The sequence below is a fragment of the Alosa pseudoharengus genome, unplaced genomic scaffold (genome assembly GCF_046254945.1).
Source record: "Alosa pseudoharengus isolate Yale_2024_CS ecotype anadromous, Long Island Sound unplaced genomic scaffold, YU_APseudo_1.1 YU_APseudo_1.1_scf_21, whole genome shotgun sequence".
Taxonomy (NCBI): Eukaryota; Metazoa; Chordata; class Actinopteri; order Clupeiformes; family Clupeidae; genus Alosa; species Alosa pseudoharengus.
This window is the reverse complement of record NW_027468674.1, coordinates 24,680,282-24,696,865: the sequence shown is the minus strand read 5'-3', so window position 1 is coordinate 24,696,865 and position 16,584 is coordinate 24,680,282. Positions and strand designations below refer to the sequence as shown.

At 46.8% G+C, this 16,584-nt stretch overlaps 2 protein-coding genes across 2 annotated transcripts in view; one reads left to right on the top strand and one right to left on the bottom strand.

The window, feature by feature from the left end:
* afap1l2 (actin filament associated protein 1-like 2) overlaps positions 1–9,378 on the top strand; it is a 49,926-nt gene extending 40,548 nt beyond the window's left edge. Inside the window, exons 12-19 of the mRNA XM_076298262.1 lie at positions 1,397–1,542; positions 2,233–2,347; positions 3,423–3,656; positions 3,985–4,588; positions 4,942–5,115; positions 6,247–6,434; positions 8,129–8,278; positions 8,644–9,378. Coding sequence (XP_076154377.1) covers positions 1,397–1,542; positions 2,233–2,347; positions 3,423–3,656; positions 3,985–4,588; positions 4,942–5,115; positions 6,247–6,434; positions 8,129–8,278; positions 8,644–8,670 — 1,638 coding nt within the window. The 3' untranslated portion in view covers positions 8,671–9,378. The remainder of the gene's footprint in view (positions 1–1,396; positions 1,543–2,232; positions 2,348–3,422; positions 3,657–3,984; positions 4,589–4,941; positions 5,116–6,246; positions 6,435–8,128; positions 8,279–8,643) is intronic.
* Positions 9,379–9,476: 98 nt separating this feature from the next.
* vwa2 (von Willebrand factor A domain containing 2) overlaps positions 9,477–16,584 on the bottom strand; it is a 26,193-nt gene continuing 19,085 nt past the window's right edge. The window contains exons 11-15 of the mRNA XM_076298263.1: positions 15,077–15,655; positions 14,528–14,664; positions 12,275–12,689; positions 11,726–11,851; positions 9,477–11,028 (exon numbers count right to left, since the gene is read on the bottom strand). Coding sequence (XP_076154378.1) covers positions 10,889–11,028; positions 11,726–11,851; positions 12,275–12,689; positions 14,528–14,664; positions 15,077–15,655 — 1,397 coding nt within the window. The 3' untranslated portion in view covers positions 9,477–10,888. The remainder of the gene's footprint in view (positions 11,029–11,725; positions 11,852–12,274; positions 12,690–14,527; positions 14,665–15,076; positions 15,656–16,584) is intronic.

The following is a 16,584-nucleotide window of genomic DNA, read 5'->3' as shown; positions in this document are numbered from 1 at the left end:
TGAGGGGGGGGGTGGGGTAGTGAGGGCCATCTTTGCCACCTCTTCATGATGAAGCCCCATCATGCGGAGCCCTAAGCCCTTAACCCCCTCTCTCGGGCCCTGAGGGGAGAGGGTGTGGGTCCGTGAGGCAGCGATGGTGTCAGAACTCGGTACCGTTTCAGGCGCCAGCAAACCGCAGATCTGCATTCCATTAGTCTGCTGATGCTGTAGCACAGCGGCCCTCTTGCCGGCAGTGAAGACATGCTGATGTATACACTCACACACACACATACACACATATATACACATACACACATATACACAGACAACCCACAGACAGACACACATATGCAGACAGTCTACAGTCAGACAGAGACACTTACATCTTACATCTTACAAACATGACCACAGACATTTATAATGTACCTCTCATCCAGGCACACACACCCACACGCACGCATGCACACACACACACGCAGATGTAGACATCATCATTACCAGCATTTATGCATACTCATACAGCCCCCAACTCACACGCACACACACACACACACACAGATGTAGACATAATCAAACAGCCCACGCCCGCATACACACAGTCTGGCCCGTGGCCCACAAATGGTGAGTAACATGGGGCTTCAGTCTCTGGAAACCCCCCTTACACACCGAGTCTCCCCCAAATCCAAATCGCTTGCCTGATTTGTGTCTGGACCACGATTTGTGAGCACTTTACATGTTTTTCATCTCTCTCTTTTTTTCTACACACACACACACACACACACACACACCACTCCATCTCTCATTATTTCACCCTGCCATTGCAATAAACAAGGCATTATTAAACCGCTTGTGAAACAAGATTCTTGGCAAGATGCTAAACAAGCGACTTCCTCTCTCGCGCATTCTTAGACACACACACATTTTTTTTCGTGCGCTACAGTCTGTCGCCTGTTTCAAGTAAAAGCAGCGAAAGAGTAAACAAAGCCAATCGTTACCAAACCATTACGTTGGGATTACTTTTAATCGGTACAGTAGGGACTATACAGTATAGACTGTATACTGCAAGATGTATTTGTTTGGCAGAAGTTATTACCTACTGTAACTTACTGTACAGGCGACCTGTGCATTTTATCAGTACGCATACTCCTTGAGGAATCACGTCTTGAATGTGAGCCCCATCGAGATGAAAAAAAACTAGTTTTTCTGCGTTCCAGTTTGTGCCAGAGCTGAATGAAGACGTAACTTTTTCCCCAGCGTTTGCGAGCACCACTGGGTCTTCTGCTCTTGCATTGTGGGCAAAAGCGTTCAACCCTCGCAACCTTTTTCTCTCTGTGTGGTCTCTCTTGCCTTTTGTTTTTCATTTCTTTTTTTCCCTCCCTTTTTTTTCACTGTCCGCCCACCTCTTTTGTGTTCCCAGGCCAAGTCGTCGGCCGAAATGGGCCACTGGCTGGGCTTGCTGCTCTCGCAGACGGGGACCAAGACCGACCCGGAAGAGCTGGCCTACGATTACGTGAACTCGGAGAGGATATCCAGCATAGTCAACGCGGCGAAGACCTCCATGTAGTAAGTAAACAGAGTGTTGGTTCATACTCAACATCAGATAACCTGCTACAGAATACTGCATTCACAGAACACTTCCATAAGCCATAGTCATGATTTTATAATAGTACTAACCCAGAGCATGCTGGTACTCTGCGACACAAAAATCTGTGACTATTTCAGTTATGCATCAGTTGCAAAACACAATGAAATAATACAATATATTGCTTTGGATCTTCTGCTAGATTTCACACATTTTTGTTTACACCTTGACCACTGGGTTTTTCCAGACCCCTTCAAGCCAGATACTTGTTACAAGACATGACTGGAAACGTAGTGTAGTGTGAAAACCACGTCCGGGCTTTCAGACTACAAAACACAAACGTTCAGAGGGCCTGAACTGCTCTTGCACACTTGTGGGTTTCTGGAGAATGCATAGGTGCAAAGGTTGCGAAAGCCAATGCCGCCATTGTGACCTTTCCTACTTCACAAGAAGAGGTGTCAAATCAACTGTCTCTTCTTTCATTCCATGTGTTTAAACATCCCTCTGCATTGATGCATGATTTGGAACAACAATTATGAGAATGATGTAGAAGAATTTTGAAGGGCAAAGTGATCATTCATTGTTGTCATTGTGTGCATGTGTGTGTGTGTGTGTGTGTGTGTGTGTGTGTGTGTGTGTGTGTGTGTGTGTGTTTGTGTGTGTGTCCACAGCCTGATGCAGAGGAGGTACTCCGAGCCCAACACTTACACAGACAGTCCCCCCTCCGACCTCCCAGGATCGGATGACATTTACGACGACGTGCCGTCCACCGAGAACGAGATGGAGGTGAGAGAAACATCTGACCACAACACACATTTAAAAACTTTTGTTTGTTATTCTAACACAGATCCAAACATTGATGGAAGTATGTAACAGGTTTAGACAGGCCTGATCAAACATTTGTGCTATCCGTCCTTTATACACTTGGTGGTTATGGGTAGACATGGCATCTCCAAATGGACACACTACCTACTACTGTACAAATGGAGCAGTACTTTGCAAGTGTTTTTGCATTTGGCTTGCTTAGTCTACACAGTTTTTCGTGTACACACACACACACACACACACACACACACACACACACACACACACACACACACACACACACACACACACAAAGTTATGCTCACAGCACTAAAAAAGCTGAAATATTTTCCTGAGAATTTCTCATTGCGGTCAACCCATGTGGTGTATACCATGGAGAGTTGTGTTTGTGATGTTTGAGCATACCTTCTCTGATGAACACAATGGGATTGCTGCCGTGGGTGGCGTGTTTTTGAGTTTCTGCTCAAAAGGCCAAAATGATTTTCTCATGCCTGTAACACTCTGCAGCTTTATATGTTTTGGCTTCAACACGTGAACTTTGTACATGATTTCCATCTGTACTGTACATTACAACATGCTGTAAATGCCTATCAAACGATTTCCATGAAAGACTGCAAGCACTGAAACTGCAAGCACTGATTGTGGTGATATGGGAGCAGGGGCGCTGCTAGATAATTTGTGTCCTATGACAGACAATAATTCTGGGCCCCCCTGAGTATTATCGGGGGGGGGGGGGGGGGTCTCTGGGGGCCCCCTGTCAGTGCTGGGCCCTTAGAATCGTCCTAACACCCCCCCCCCCCTCCCAGCGGCGTCCCTGTATGGGAGACTTTGTTTCTTTGTAGTATTCACTCACCCTCACCTGAAGTTTTACTCTTGAGTTTTTTTTTTCTATAGCTCATGTTGTTTACACAATGAGGGCAATAAACACCATTAGATGATAACTAAAAACACTGTAATGAACTTAGTCAGTGTGTCTTGATGTAATGTGCATGTTAATGACGTTGTGTCAAATGTTCCTCTGCGCTTGCCATACCAGGAGGGCGTGGAGAACGGTGGCGAGGTGCTGACGGTGGAGCAGGACTCGAAGGACCGGCTGTACCTGGACCTGGTCCCCGTGCGCTCCTTCCTGCACACCAGCTCCCCCGGCCACACGTCTCCGCAGTCGTCGGCCCAGCCTCAGGGTCAGCAGCAGCCCCCGCCACAGCCGCCGCCACGGGACGGCAGCCCAACGGAGGCCCCCGCTGAGGAGCCGCAGGAGAACGCCTACCAGGTCAGGAGTCAGGGGTGAAAGGTCACAGGGTCAAGGTCGCTGTTACAGAAAGTGTTAAGATGGCAATAAACACATGAGTTAAGGGACAGTGCTACTGATTATGGAAGTTTATGACCCCCACACCACCCAACCCCCCCGGATACTGCAGGAGGGTGGATCCACTGAACTCTTCCTCTCACATTCTCATTCTCATTGTGACCATCTGCTTAGGGATTGTACTGTAATCAGGGCATTGTTTGTGAATAGAAATCCCATAAACACTGAACCAAGTTGAAGTTGAAGTCAATTGGTGTCACATCTCTGCTGTGCATCTCATATCTCATTACAGGATGTCCTCCCCAACGAGGAGCAGTACGAGTCCAGCCAGCCCTGTGACACGACCCCGCCACCCAAAGCTGACCCCGAGCCCCCGTCCTACACCAGCCCTCGTCTCCACACCCAGACCCAGACCCAGAGCCAGAACCAGACCAAGCCCCAGAACCAGACCCCGACCCAGAGCCAGACCCCGACCCCGACCCAGAGCCAGACCAAGCCTCAGAACCAGAGCCCGACCCAGAGCCAGAGCCAGACCCAGAACCAGAACCAGACCCCGACCCTGACCCAGAACCAGACCAAGCCCCAGAACCAGAACCCGTCCCAGAACCAGACCCAAAACCAGAACCAGAGCCAGACCCTGACCCCGACCCCGACCCAGAACCAGACCCAGAACCAGACCAAGCCCCAGAACCAGAACCAGACCAAGTCCCAGAACCAGAGCCAGACCAAGCCCCAGCCCAGCAGCTTCCTCAGCCAAGAGACCACTAAGAAGGCAAACACCAGCTCCAGCTCCAGCACCCACCTTCAGCACCATGTGGCCTCCCAGACCCCCCAGAGCCCCTCAACCGTCCGGGGGAGAGCTGCCAGCGCGGACAAGGCCCGAGTTCCTGTGGCAGGTGAGCAAGCGAGCGAGCAGGCAGGCTGCCCCCAGAGTTCCACAGCGAGAGAAGAAGCCAGAGCCAGAGCCGGTACCAGGGCTCATTGGTCTTAATAAGCTTAATCGCATTTCCCCTTAGCCAGCGCCGGTGGAATGCGCCCTCCTAGCTGCAGCTCCGACTGCAACTTATCCCCCAAGCACGTTAGCCTAATCCACGTGAAGCTGTGTGTGTGCCGAGTGTGTGTTTGGAAACAAGCAACACACTTAAGACCGTGACTAAGCACTGAGCTGACCCCCCCCCCCCCCACACACACACACACACACCACTCATCATTGACTCCCACATTCCTCTCTCTCTCTCTTGACCCCTAGCGTGCTCGGGGTCGATCGAGGTGAGGCTGGGGAAGAACCGGACGGAGGCCGACGTGCGGCGCTACACAGACGAGCGTGACTGTCTGGAGAAGGAGCGTGAGGAGGTTAAGAGCAGCCTGGCCACCTTCCGGAAGGAGCGGCGCGAGGCCAAGGAGGAGCTCAGCACCTGCCAAGGTACCACAGCGCCACCTACTGGACACTGGTCAAACACCAACACACAGGCACACTGGGAAGTGGAAGAGAGCACCATAACCAGGGTCTACACCAGGGGTGTCCAAACTACGGCCCACGGGCCAACTGTGGCCCGCCACGCACTTTAATCCGGCCCGCCGAGCATTTATTAGTTTATCATAGATCTGGCCCGCCACACACTTGGCCTGCTGAGCATTTAATTAGGTCATTATAGGCCGCTCGCTGTTTTTTTTTCAGCGATAGACGACGTTGTGATTAACTTTAGGCTACAGCAAACTGTTTTACACTTTTCTTAGTAAGCGTTTACAATGGCACTGTCAAAACAGCTTGTTACATCGAGATACATAGTATCTCCATTGTAGCAGATCTAACTAATGCTACTCCATGTAATTGGGAACGCATTTGAGCGTGCACGAGAGGGAGAGAGTGCGACAGGTTCCAGCTGGCTTGTCATTGTTGATAATTGATATCTCCTTTTTATAAGAAACTTTTAAAAGGAAATCGCGATGGCAACAGTAGTTCCCACTGCTGACCATTTATAAACTGTGAGAGGGCACAGCACTAGCCATAGGCTAGTGGAGCTGGCAAAAGAGTCTTAAAGTGACAGTGCACCATTTATAAATGAATTAAACAACATCAAATGAACAGTATTTCTTAAGAGATTCATTTTCTGCAACAAAATTACTTTGTCATTTAAATGATACAAAACGTTATATACACATAATTTTTTTGTTGTGTGGCCCGCCGGCCAATTTTCAAAACCCAATGTGGCCCTTGAGTCAAAAAGTTTGGACACCCCTGGTCTACACTTAACAAATGCATGACTGATTTCATTGATCAGTCACTTAAGTGTGAATATCACAAAAATATCACAAGAATAATGAGTTGTCCATACACACAGAATTTATAACTTGAAAATGTGTTATGTACATTTGTAATTATTGACAAAGGTACTTCAAAATGATTTGGGAAAGTTGATATTCTCGTCTTTAATAATGGCACAGCCAATACAACAGTATACTGTACCTCTATTATGTTTCTATGTAAGTCTGCCTATCTTGTGTTATGTATACCAGTGTGTTTACTATATGGCGGACGTATGTGTGTCCTCAGACCCAGCGAAGCAGGCCATCCTGGAGGCGTGTCTGAAGCTGAAGGACGAGGCGTGTCGGGAGGCGGAGCGCCGGCGCGTGGAGGTGGAGCTGCGTCTGATGGAGGTCAAGGAGAGCCTGAGGAAGGTGGAGGCCGGCCCCTTCACCCTTGGCACCACTGTGGACAGCAGCCTGCTAGACACCACTGTGGTCAGTTGGAGCCTCTCTCTCACACACACACTGACTCAAACACACACATAAACACACACGCATACTAACACCCGCAACACAAACACACATTTTCATGCACACACTGACTCACACCCACCCACACACATTCACACTCACACTGTTTCACACCCACAACACACACACACACACACACACACACACACACACACACACACAATCTATTCTCTCTCTCTCTGGTGTCAGCACTCTTCCAGTCCAGTGATTAGATTTAGTGGGCTGTTCTTTGTTAAATGAACTGAGAAATGCTGTCATTTACTAGCTAGCTGGGCACTCACACCTAACTTATTAGCGCTTATTTAATGGACTGTTCTTTGCTAAATGAGGTGAGAGAGGTCTCACTTGCCTCGGGTGGCCTTGCTGAATAGATTTGGAAGAGAAAAAAGGTGGCTATTTCACAAACATTGGCTCCCCAACAATAGCAATATCCCACTGATGCTGATCTGATTGCTTTCTGCTCTGGATCAAATTCTAAACCAAACTCCCAGATGAGCACTGTTCTGCAGACCTACTGTTCTGTCTATATGCAGTAAAATATCTGTTTGAAATTAGGGCAGGGACTCTGGTGCACAGCTACAATTTGCCTTCTGTTCTTCTGTAGGTGACTTGAGCCAGCCTCATACTGTTATGGAGATGTGTTTTGGCCACAGACGGTATAGTGTGCGTTTTGATTCTGGACCGCAGCTGTGCACTCTGTTTGAACCGAGACATTTGGACTGGGACTCGCATGTATACGCTGCTGCTACGCTGGCAGAATATGCTGCATGTCACTCGCGAGGCCAGCGTGGAATTAGCCTGTTGTTTTTGTTATATACGGCCGGCGCGGTGTGGATGTACAGCTGTAATTCCAGAGCTGCCAAAAACTCCAGGAGTTTCTGCACATCTTCAGCCTAAGCGCCAGTGCTAGAGTGCAGCTTAGCGTTCGGGATGAGGTTCTAAGCCGAAACGGACCGAGGGCTCAGGCTTGATGATGATGATGAGGGTCAATTACGCTCGTTTGCGAACGGAAAGATGGAGACCATATGCGTTCCCATGTCCAGCTCCTCCTGAAGTCACTCAAGATGTCATGCAATGACCCAATATTTTCCAGTAGGGGGTTATCGGGGGCGCGCCGGTCTGATTTCAGTCACACAGCCTTTCCTGAGCTCCATCCTGCCCCCTTTTGGCAGAGACGCCACATAGCAAATGATGGTTTGGTGTTAACAGTGTCGGAACCAAATTAGACAGGGCTTCCATTTTAACATTGTGCAATTGCAAAGCCCGTCAATTCGCTCCAACGCTGCCAGTTCATGGCTCTTTGCATCAGACTTGATGAGGTTGGCATTCAGTGGACAGTTTTGTAGGGAGTCCAGTACACACTTCAGAGATGCTAGAGGAAGCAGAAAGGTGGAAATGTCTATTTGAAGTAAACAGTCCAGCCAAGTAAGCCTCCCTCGGGAAGGGTGACTATAAACAGGACACTGAATGTTGTTTGCGTATGCAAATGTTTGAAATGACTGATGGCTTGAACTGAGGGAGGCTATTGTAAAACAAATCATATTAACGGTATACTGGCACACACATTATAGAATACATTTAAACAGACACCCATTAAAGTGGACAGGTGTGCTGAGGGTGTGTTTGTGACTAACTGCCCTCTCTCTCTCTCTGTCCAGTCTAAGGCAGTTCCCACATTTACTCCAGCTCCGGTCCCTGCTGCCCTCACCAGTAATGGCGACACATCACCAGTCAACTCGGCCACAGCTTTGAAGAACAGGCCTCTTTCCATCATGGCTAGCAAAGGAAAGGTGCTCGCCAAGGCAAAGGTCAGAATGGCTTTCACCCCTTTCAGAAGTACTCACAGAAAGCACACTGTCATGAAGATTTTTATAATAATATGATACCTCGTCTTATTTCTTAATAGTTTGTTAAATATATTGTCTATGTTTACACTTTTACACAGTGCCCTTTTGACTTTTATATAAAGGAGGCTCATCACTCCTTTTAGAAGCTCTTATACAAAACACATTTTCAAGAAGACCTATGTTGTAATTATTTATGTATTGTTTATTTAATTCCCCGTCTTGTTTTCACTTTTACACAGAATGCCGGTTTGTCTTCCATTATCAGTGTATATTTTGTTTCTGTTTGTAAATACTTGCCTCAAACTCCTGTGTCCTCCTTTCTTAAGGAATGGGAGAAGAAGACTACATCCTAGGGACGAGGAGCGGTCCACTTGATACAACCAATGCTGATTTCTGAAGGGCCTTTGGCTCGGACCAGGCTGCTTCTGCCTAGCAGGACCAGAGGCGGGAATAACTGCCCTATCCTCTCCTCTTGTGTCTGCCAGCCATGCCCCCTAAAAACCTGCTTGTCCAATCAAAGACACAGACAGTACTGAGTGACAGCAGGTATCTTCTTTGACACAGCCCACCACTCTGCCTCCCAGGACAACTAATGCCACTGGACAATGTTTGAATTTGGGAGTGACAGGACGACAACAAAACAAGAAACTATTTAATATTTGTTTGTTTGTTTGTTTTTATATATGAAAAAGGGAGGGATTTTAATAACATTGCATTTTTTTCCAGACTTTTTTCAATTACATGTTTCGCAATACAGCAGTATGCACGTAAACGTACGGCATGATGTTTGTCTTTGGTTTTCTGTATGTGTAAATGAAACGTGACCAAATCAGGACCGAAATGGTGAGTCTCCCCGCATTTCCGCATGCCGCCCCTTCAACCCCTCCCGTGCTGTGGACAGTTGGTACAGTCCAGATTGTAACTTGGTCTATGTAAGATGGGAGCCAAGATGTAAATACATATTACGCCATTCAGTTCTGTTTCTTTTTGACTTGTTACTGTATGCTAGCTAAAACATGCACTTTTTATTCAAATAAAAAAAAACTTGGTAATTACAGCAATACACAGTGTTGAAGGTATTTGTTCTCTTTCTTATACAATACAGTCACTGGTAAACATAATATTCTATTTCACAGGCAGGAAGGTACTTTGATGACTTAAAACCAAGGGAGGAGGAAATGAACCAGTTCCTGTTAGGTAGTCACATGAAAAACAAGCCTACTACTATAACACATAGTAGCACCAGAAGATGTGTTGGGACAACTTGGAGTGTAAATAAAATGTTCTCTTTGACATTATATTACAAATTATGATAATAGTATGCTATGACCCCTCACCGACAACGTAGTAAAACCTAATTGGAAAGCCTCCACTAGAGGGCAATACACATCCAGCTCATTTTTGACAGGTGTTCTATATTCCCTTAGGGGTCAACGTCATTACACATCATTACCCATGATGCAGCACTGCAGGCAACCCAGATCATCATTTAAAACATAATTTAATAACTTTAATGGAGGTACAGTAATTGGTAAGCATAGGAAATAAATACTGGGACATGACAACCCTTAGTGTTACCAGTGCTTTCACTGCATATTACAGCTGACCAGTGGAACGCTCTCTTTTCTGACCACTCGATGTTGTGTACCGGGTAGCTGGTATTCTCACACCTAAACTGCCCAGTCAGCTTACACCCATTCTCCCACTAAATGCAATACAAACAGATACAAAAGTGGCGCATTTGGACATGAAATGCTGTCTTTAAGGCACTAAAACACACCTTTACAAAAAAAATCTTTACTCATCATCAACAAAAGACGGAACCAACAAGAAAGAAATGTACATCCAGCTCCATGCCAGGAGACGGGGGATTTGGGTAATGGGATTGGAGTGAGGGTTCAGTTCAGTCTGGGAGAGGGGGGTCCAGTGGTGGTCCGGTGGTGGTGGTGGTGGTGGACACGGTGGGCTCCAGACTTGTCGGCTCTAAGCGCCGCTTCCTGACTGGCACTAATTAAGAGTTTGGCGCAGAGCTGTAAACATGGCGAGCTCCTCCGAGCTTCCTGTGGTGATCTTTGTGAAGTAAGCTGTGTGGCTAATCTAATAATGATATTGTGTGTGTGTGTCTGTGTGTGTGTTTGTGTCTTATTAGGCTTTCCCTTTAATCCTGTTAGACATCCTGTAACATCAAACAATATAATATGGCCTCTTCAGTATGTGTATGTGTATATGTTTATGTGTGAGAGTGTTTGTGAGAGACAGAAAAAGAGAGAGTATATACAGCCATGTTTATTTCTGTTGGCTGAGTAAGTTTGTCGGATCACTTGTATGGGTTTGTATACTGTGTATGTACTGTATATGTGTATGTAAAGCATATGCGTGTCAGTGCATGTGTGTTTATGGTTGCAATGGTTGGTTGAGTTTATTTATTTCAACATTTATCTGTGTATGTGTGTGTGTTGTCTGTCATGTGCATGTGTATGCAGAACTATGCATGTATGTTTGTGAATCTGTTTGTGTGTGCATATGAGTGTGTGTGTGTGTGTGTGTGTGTGTGTGTGTGTGTGTGTTCCATCAGTGGCGTTTGACTGCGTGTCTCCTGCGGAGCTCTCTGTAGCGCTGCTTGAGCTCCTTCTGACTCTTCTTCTTCTCCTTGCGCCTCATGCCCGCTGGTTTGGGCTGGTCCCCACGGTTAGCTAGCCGCGTCCTGCTGCCTGCAACGCAACACAACACAACACAACACAACACAACACAATAAAACACAACACAACACAACACAACGCAACGCAACGCAACACAACACAACACAACACAACACAACACAACACAACACAACTCAACACAACACAACACAACACAACACAACACAACACAACACAACACAACACAATAAAACACAACACAACACAACACAACGCAACGCAACGCAACACAACACAACACAACTCAACACAACACAACACAACACAACACAACACACCTCAGGAGAGCACTACTAACGTACACACCGTTTCAGTGTCTTTGTCTTCAGTGTCAGACATACAGGCATGCTGTTAATTGAGGTTACACACAGTGTGTGCTTGTGTGTGTGTGTGTGCGCTTGTGTGTGTGTGTGTGCGTATGTGTGTGTGTGTGTGTGTGTGTGTGTGTGTGTGTGTGTGTGTGTGAGGGGGGGGGGGGTATATGTGTGTGTGTGTGTGCGTATGTGTGTGTGTAGTGTGTGTGTGCAAGTGTGTGTGTGTGTGTGTGTGTGGGGGAGGGTATATGTGTGTGTGTGTGTGTGTGTGTGTGTGTGTGTGTGTGTGTGTGTGTGTGTGTGTGTGTGTGTGTGCGTGTGTGTGTGTGTGTGTGTGTGTGTGTATGCACTTGTGTGTGTGTGTGCAAGTGTGTGTGTATTGGGGGGATACTGACGTGTCTCACAGTGTGGTCCCTCCCAGCCTCCACGGCACTCGCAACGGAAGCCCCTCTGGCGCAGCTCACACACGCCATCGTTCATACAGGGGTTCGGCCGACACAACTCCACCGGCTTCTTCACCTCTGTGACAGAGACAGACCGAGGGAGAGAGAATGAAAGTACGAGAGAATAAAGGGCAAGAGGGAGGGGGAGGGAATGAGAGAGAGAGAGAGAGTGAGAGAGAGAGAAAGGGTTAGATAAATGAGTGGTGATATGGAAGCTAATGTTTCCCAATTCTACTCCTTCTACCTGCTGCCTTCTACCTTACATTCCCCTGTACCTCTTACATTCTACTCTCTCTTTCCATCCATCTTCCTTGTCTATACTGTGATCCTTTCTTCCCACCCTTCATGTATCTGTCCCCACTCATCCATCTATCCCATTCTCTCTTCAGATTCTACCCCATCTCTCCTCCTCCCTCCCTCTTTCCTCTCTCTCTCTTTCTTCCTCTCCTCCTCTCTCCCTCCCTCTCTCCTCCCCTCCTCCTCCTCTCCCTCTCTCCTCACCGGCGCACACCATCTGCACCAGCACGTCCTCGAAGTACTTGAGGTCCTCGTAGAGGGGCGCGGTGACCATGTGCTCCACGCGGCCCGTGATCTTCAGCAGGCTGTCGGCCTGCGCGTCCCCGACGCCCACGGCGAACACCGCCACGCCGTTGTCGCGCAGCTTGCGGGCGGGCACGGCGGCGTCGTCGGCGCCCGAGCCGTCCGTCAGCACCACCACGGCCTTGTTGACCCCAGGCCGGGCGCCGCGGCCGATCGTCATGCTGTTGGAGAGGACGTGCAGGAGCGCCGAGCCCGTGGAGGCCGCGCCGCCTTGGAAGGTGGCGCCGCTCACCGCCCGCAGGATGGCCGAGCCGGAGTCGTGCGCGTCCAGCTCGAAGACGGTGACGGGCTGCCGGCCGTACACCACCAGCCCCACCTGAGGACAGCGCAGAGAGAGGCAGAGAGAGAGAGAGAGAGAGAGAGAGAGAGAGAGAGAGAGAGAGAGACAGTCAGTCTATGTTAAAAAATATGCTGCTTAATGTTAATAAAGCTCATTTGAATTGAATTTGAAATTAAGAGCGATAGAAGTTGCATGAAAGTGGTGCATGGAAATTAAGACAATAACCTAAATTTCTGTCGTCTTAATGGTCTTTCTGTTGCTATGGCAACTCTCTCTGAACTAATAATGATGACGTCTTTCCTGTTGGCCCACTCCTACGTTACGTTGCTGTTAAGGTCTCCTCTGTTGCTATGACACTCTGTTGTCTGGACCTATATTGATGATGTCTTTTCTGTTGCTATGGTTCTCTCTAAACTTATGCTGATCATGTTTTTGTGTTTCCTCTTTCTCTACACTGATAAGCTGAGGGCAGAGAGATGTTTTGAAGTGTTATTATATATAAAGGCGCTATCCAAACCCACCATCTAAGGCTGCTAGTGCAATGGCATTCAATTGCAATTTGACACACTGATAATATCTTTTTGTTGCTAAGGCACTGTGTTTATCTATGCTGATAATGCCCTTTCTGTTGCCTCTTTCTCTACTGTTGTCAGAGAATAGGCTCTGTTAACCTTTATTGATCATGCATTTTCTATTGCAGTAGTACTTTTGGAACTTACACTCAGGATGAGGCAACAATATAATATTATCACAATATTTGGGCCACAATATGATATTATTGTGATTATTTATGACACAATTTGATTATGTATGACACAGAAAGTATTGTGATTCAATTCTGCTATACATTGTGATTTACTTATCCCATAAACCATGTCTCTCTGTTGCCACCATGATACTCACTCTTGTTTTGTCCCTGCGGAACTCACTATAACCAGTGACCACAAAGGACTGGGCAGTGGAAATAAATGGGTTTTCGTAAGAGATAATAATTATAATCCCTTTCCACAATTGTCTCCCAGACCAATTAACAAGGGTTAATTAAGTGGCTAACTCAATTAATTTCTCAATTGTCTTTCTTCTGTTTTATCAACAAAGAGAGGTTAATAGAGGATGGTGGATAGAATTAACAATGTTGTATAATCCTACCTTAGTTAATAATAAACCTCTTCTTCATTGTCTCTCTTTAGCATTTGGTTTAAACACGAAGACCAATGCGAAAGAAGTAAAGGCTTTTCCTAAGCTGTCTGGCCTCAATTATTTTACACGTCTATCAAATTTTATACTGCCTAAGCCATACAAAAACTATATCTATAAAGAGTGCTAGACTAGAATATAACTTAATTTTCAAGTATTTTGTGCTGATGAAAAAGATTTTGAAGGCACTTGAAGATGTAAAAGGAGAAGACATGCCATGCATTACTAACTGACCATTGTAATTACTTGTCTAGGGTCAGTGGTCATATTTCTGAAAGAGTAGTCAAAGAACTTTCAGTCAAAGAATAAGAGAGCAGTAATGTATGATACTCTCATTAAGATAATATCTTATTATAACAATAATAATATCATTAGTACAGGCTCAATTCTCTTTGATGGTCACTTCCAAAACAACTTCCCTGTTTCAAAATGCAATGAAAAGACAATGACATTCCATGAACTGTAAATAAGCATCACTGTTTTGACTTACAATATAATGGCTTGGAAGTGCTGAAACAGCTCCCTCAAGAGTGGCAAGTGGGAGCAGAACTCAGAACTTATCTAGATAAAGGCTAGTTCTCACTACATGATGTTGAAGACAGAAGGGAACAAGAAAGAAAGAAAAACACAACTAACAGATCATGTCAGTGGTTCTTGTTATTAAGGGAAAGTCCTACCTGAGCCACGTCACGATTGATGTCAAACTGGACTGAGGTGCTGCGGACAAAATCTGTCAGGTGGACAAAGTTCTCACGACCAACACCATCTGAGGCATCCAGAACGAAGACCAGGTCCACGGCCTGGCCCAAACACCCTGGGAGAGGAGAGGAGGAAATGACATGATAACATACGTGATATGACTTACTACAGAGAGGGGAATTACTAATACACATTACTTTTTACTTTGTTGATTAATTATATATACAGAAAATGCATGATTAATTATACATATAAGTATTCACACAGATATGCAGAGAGTACATCAAACCATACAATTTTTATGACCAAGGTAAAGCTAAATGGCACTGATAGTTCACTACTGTTAGCTGCTAAAAGTTCTTCTGGTCAATCTGGTTTCTAAAATGACAGAGAGGTTAGAGAGAACATTGCTCTTCGTCTAGATAAATAATTGGAAAAGAGACAGTGGAAACAGCAAGAGCGCAGAGATTGGAGAGGACTTCACAGCTGATCTATGAACATTGATTAGTGAGTGACTCTTTCCTCACCTTGGTTGTCTACGCTGCAGATCTTGGTTCGGAGTTCAGGGATCTTGCCCGGCAGCTTGTCGGCCGTCGGGTATGTGATCGTCCGCTGCGGATTGGCCGTGATGTTGTTCATCTGCGCCTTGAGTGCGTCGGGCCCCACGGCGATCAGGAAGACCTCGCGGTCGCGCGCGTACTTGGCTGGCTCCACCACGGCGTCGGCAGAGGCGGTGGCGCTCAGCAGCACCACCACGCGTGGCAAGTCGTCGTAGACGTCGGCGAACACCGGCGTGCTCTGGAAGCCGTGCACGGTGACGTGCTGGAGGGCGGCGCCGGTCAGCGGTCGGCCGCCCACAGGCTTCATGGCCTCCACGACGGTCAGCAGGCCGGCAAGGTCTCGGTGCTTGCCCACGCGGGCCTCCATGCGCACGGTGTCACCGTACTGGGCCAGGCCCACCTTGGTAGGGGAGCCAGAGGCCATGGTGGCCTGGAAGAAGCGCTTGAGGAAGGCCTTGAAGCGCAGGAAGCCCTCCAGGGTCAGCTCCGTGGAGCCCTCCACCAGGAAGAGGACGTCCACCGAACAGTCCAGATTCAGCGTCGGAGCTGGAGGAGGACAGAACCGTGAGAGAAACCACAGGAACCGAATTAGAACCGAACCGAATTAGAACACACTGAGCTCTACAAGAATTGCCATTCCCAAGACCAACACGCTTCACGTGCTTCGTTACTGCTTTTTACGGGAATTAAGATTGAATGTTGCATCATTCAAAGAAACATCCTTTTCCTACAAAACACTAATTTTCTTACACTTTCACTACCAATAATCTAATAAAAAAACAAATAAAAACTATAAAAAAATAAAATAAAATGGACAAAATCTCCAGGCATCCAACAAACCTAACTCCTACAAATTTTCCTTAAGATGGGGGTAAAAGTTCAGATGTGGCTAGAACTTTTCAAATTGTTTGGTTTGGTTGAAGGAACTACTGAATCAAAAGTTAGCAGGAGACTGGAGAGTGTGGTCTCTGTGGTAGATTCATTTTGCACCAAAAGTTTCTGGGAGACTTAAATCAGATACTTGTTTTGTTTGTGTTGAACAGAATGAGAAAAGTTGAGTTAGAAGGCTGTGCTTGTTTGTTTGTGTTTGTGTGTGTGTGTGTGTGTGTGTGTGTGTGTGTGTGTGTGCGTGTTGATCCCTCAGTCCTGGGTGTTGAGAGTGAAAACACATTAGCACTGCTCCGATGAGCAAACGCTTCCACCCTGTCAACAGCACAACTCCTATCAGCAAACTCCAACTCACCACAAATCTGCGCTGCCATCAATGCTGCTTATTTACACATCAGCCACATGCTGACAGAATGACAAGTACAAGGAGAATAGGCTTTCTTATTCTCTCTCTCTCTCTCTCTCTCTCACTCTCTCACATTCTCTCTCTCACTTAAGTAAAAGGAGGAACGGGTCTCTCTGCCCCTCTCCCCCCCCCCCCCACTATCTACCTTTATCTCAGAGGAAAGGGAGGGTAGGGTCTCTCT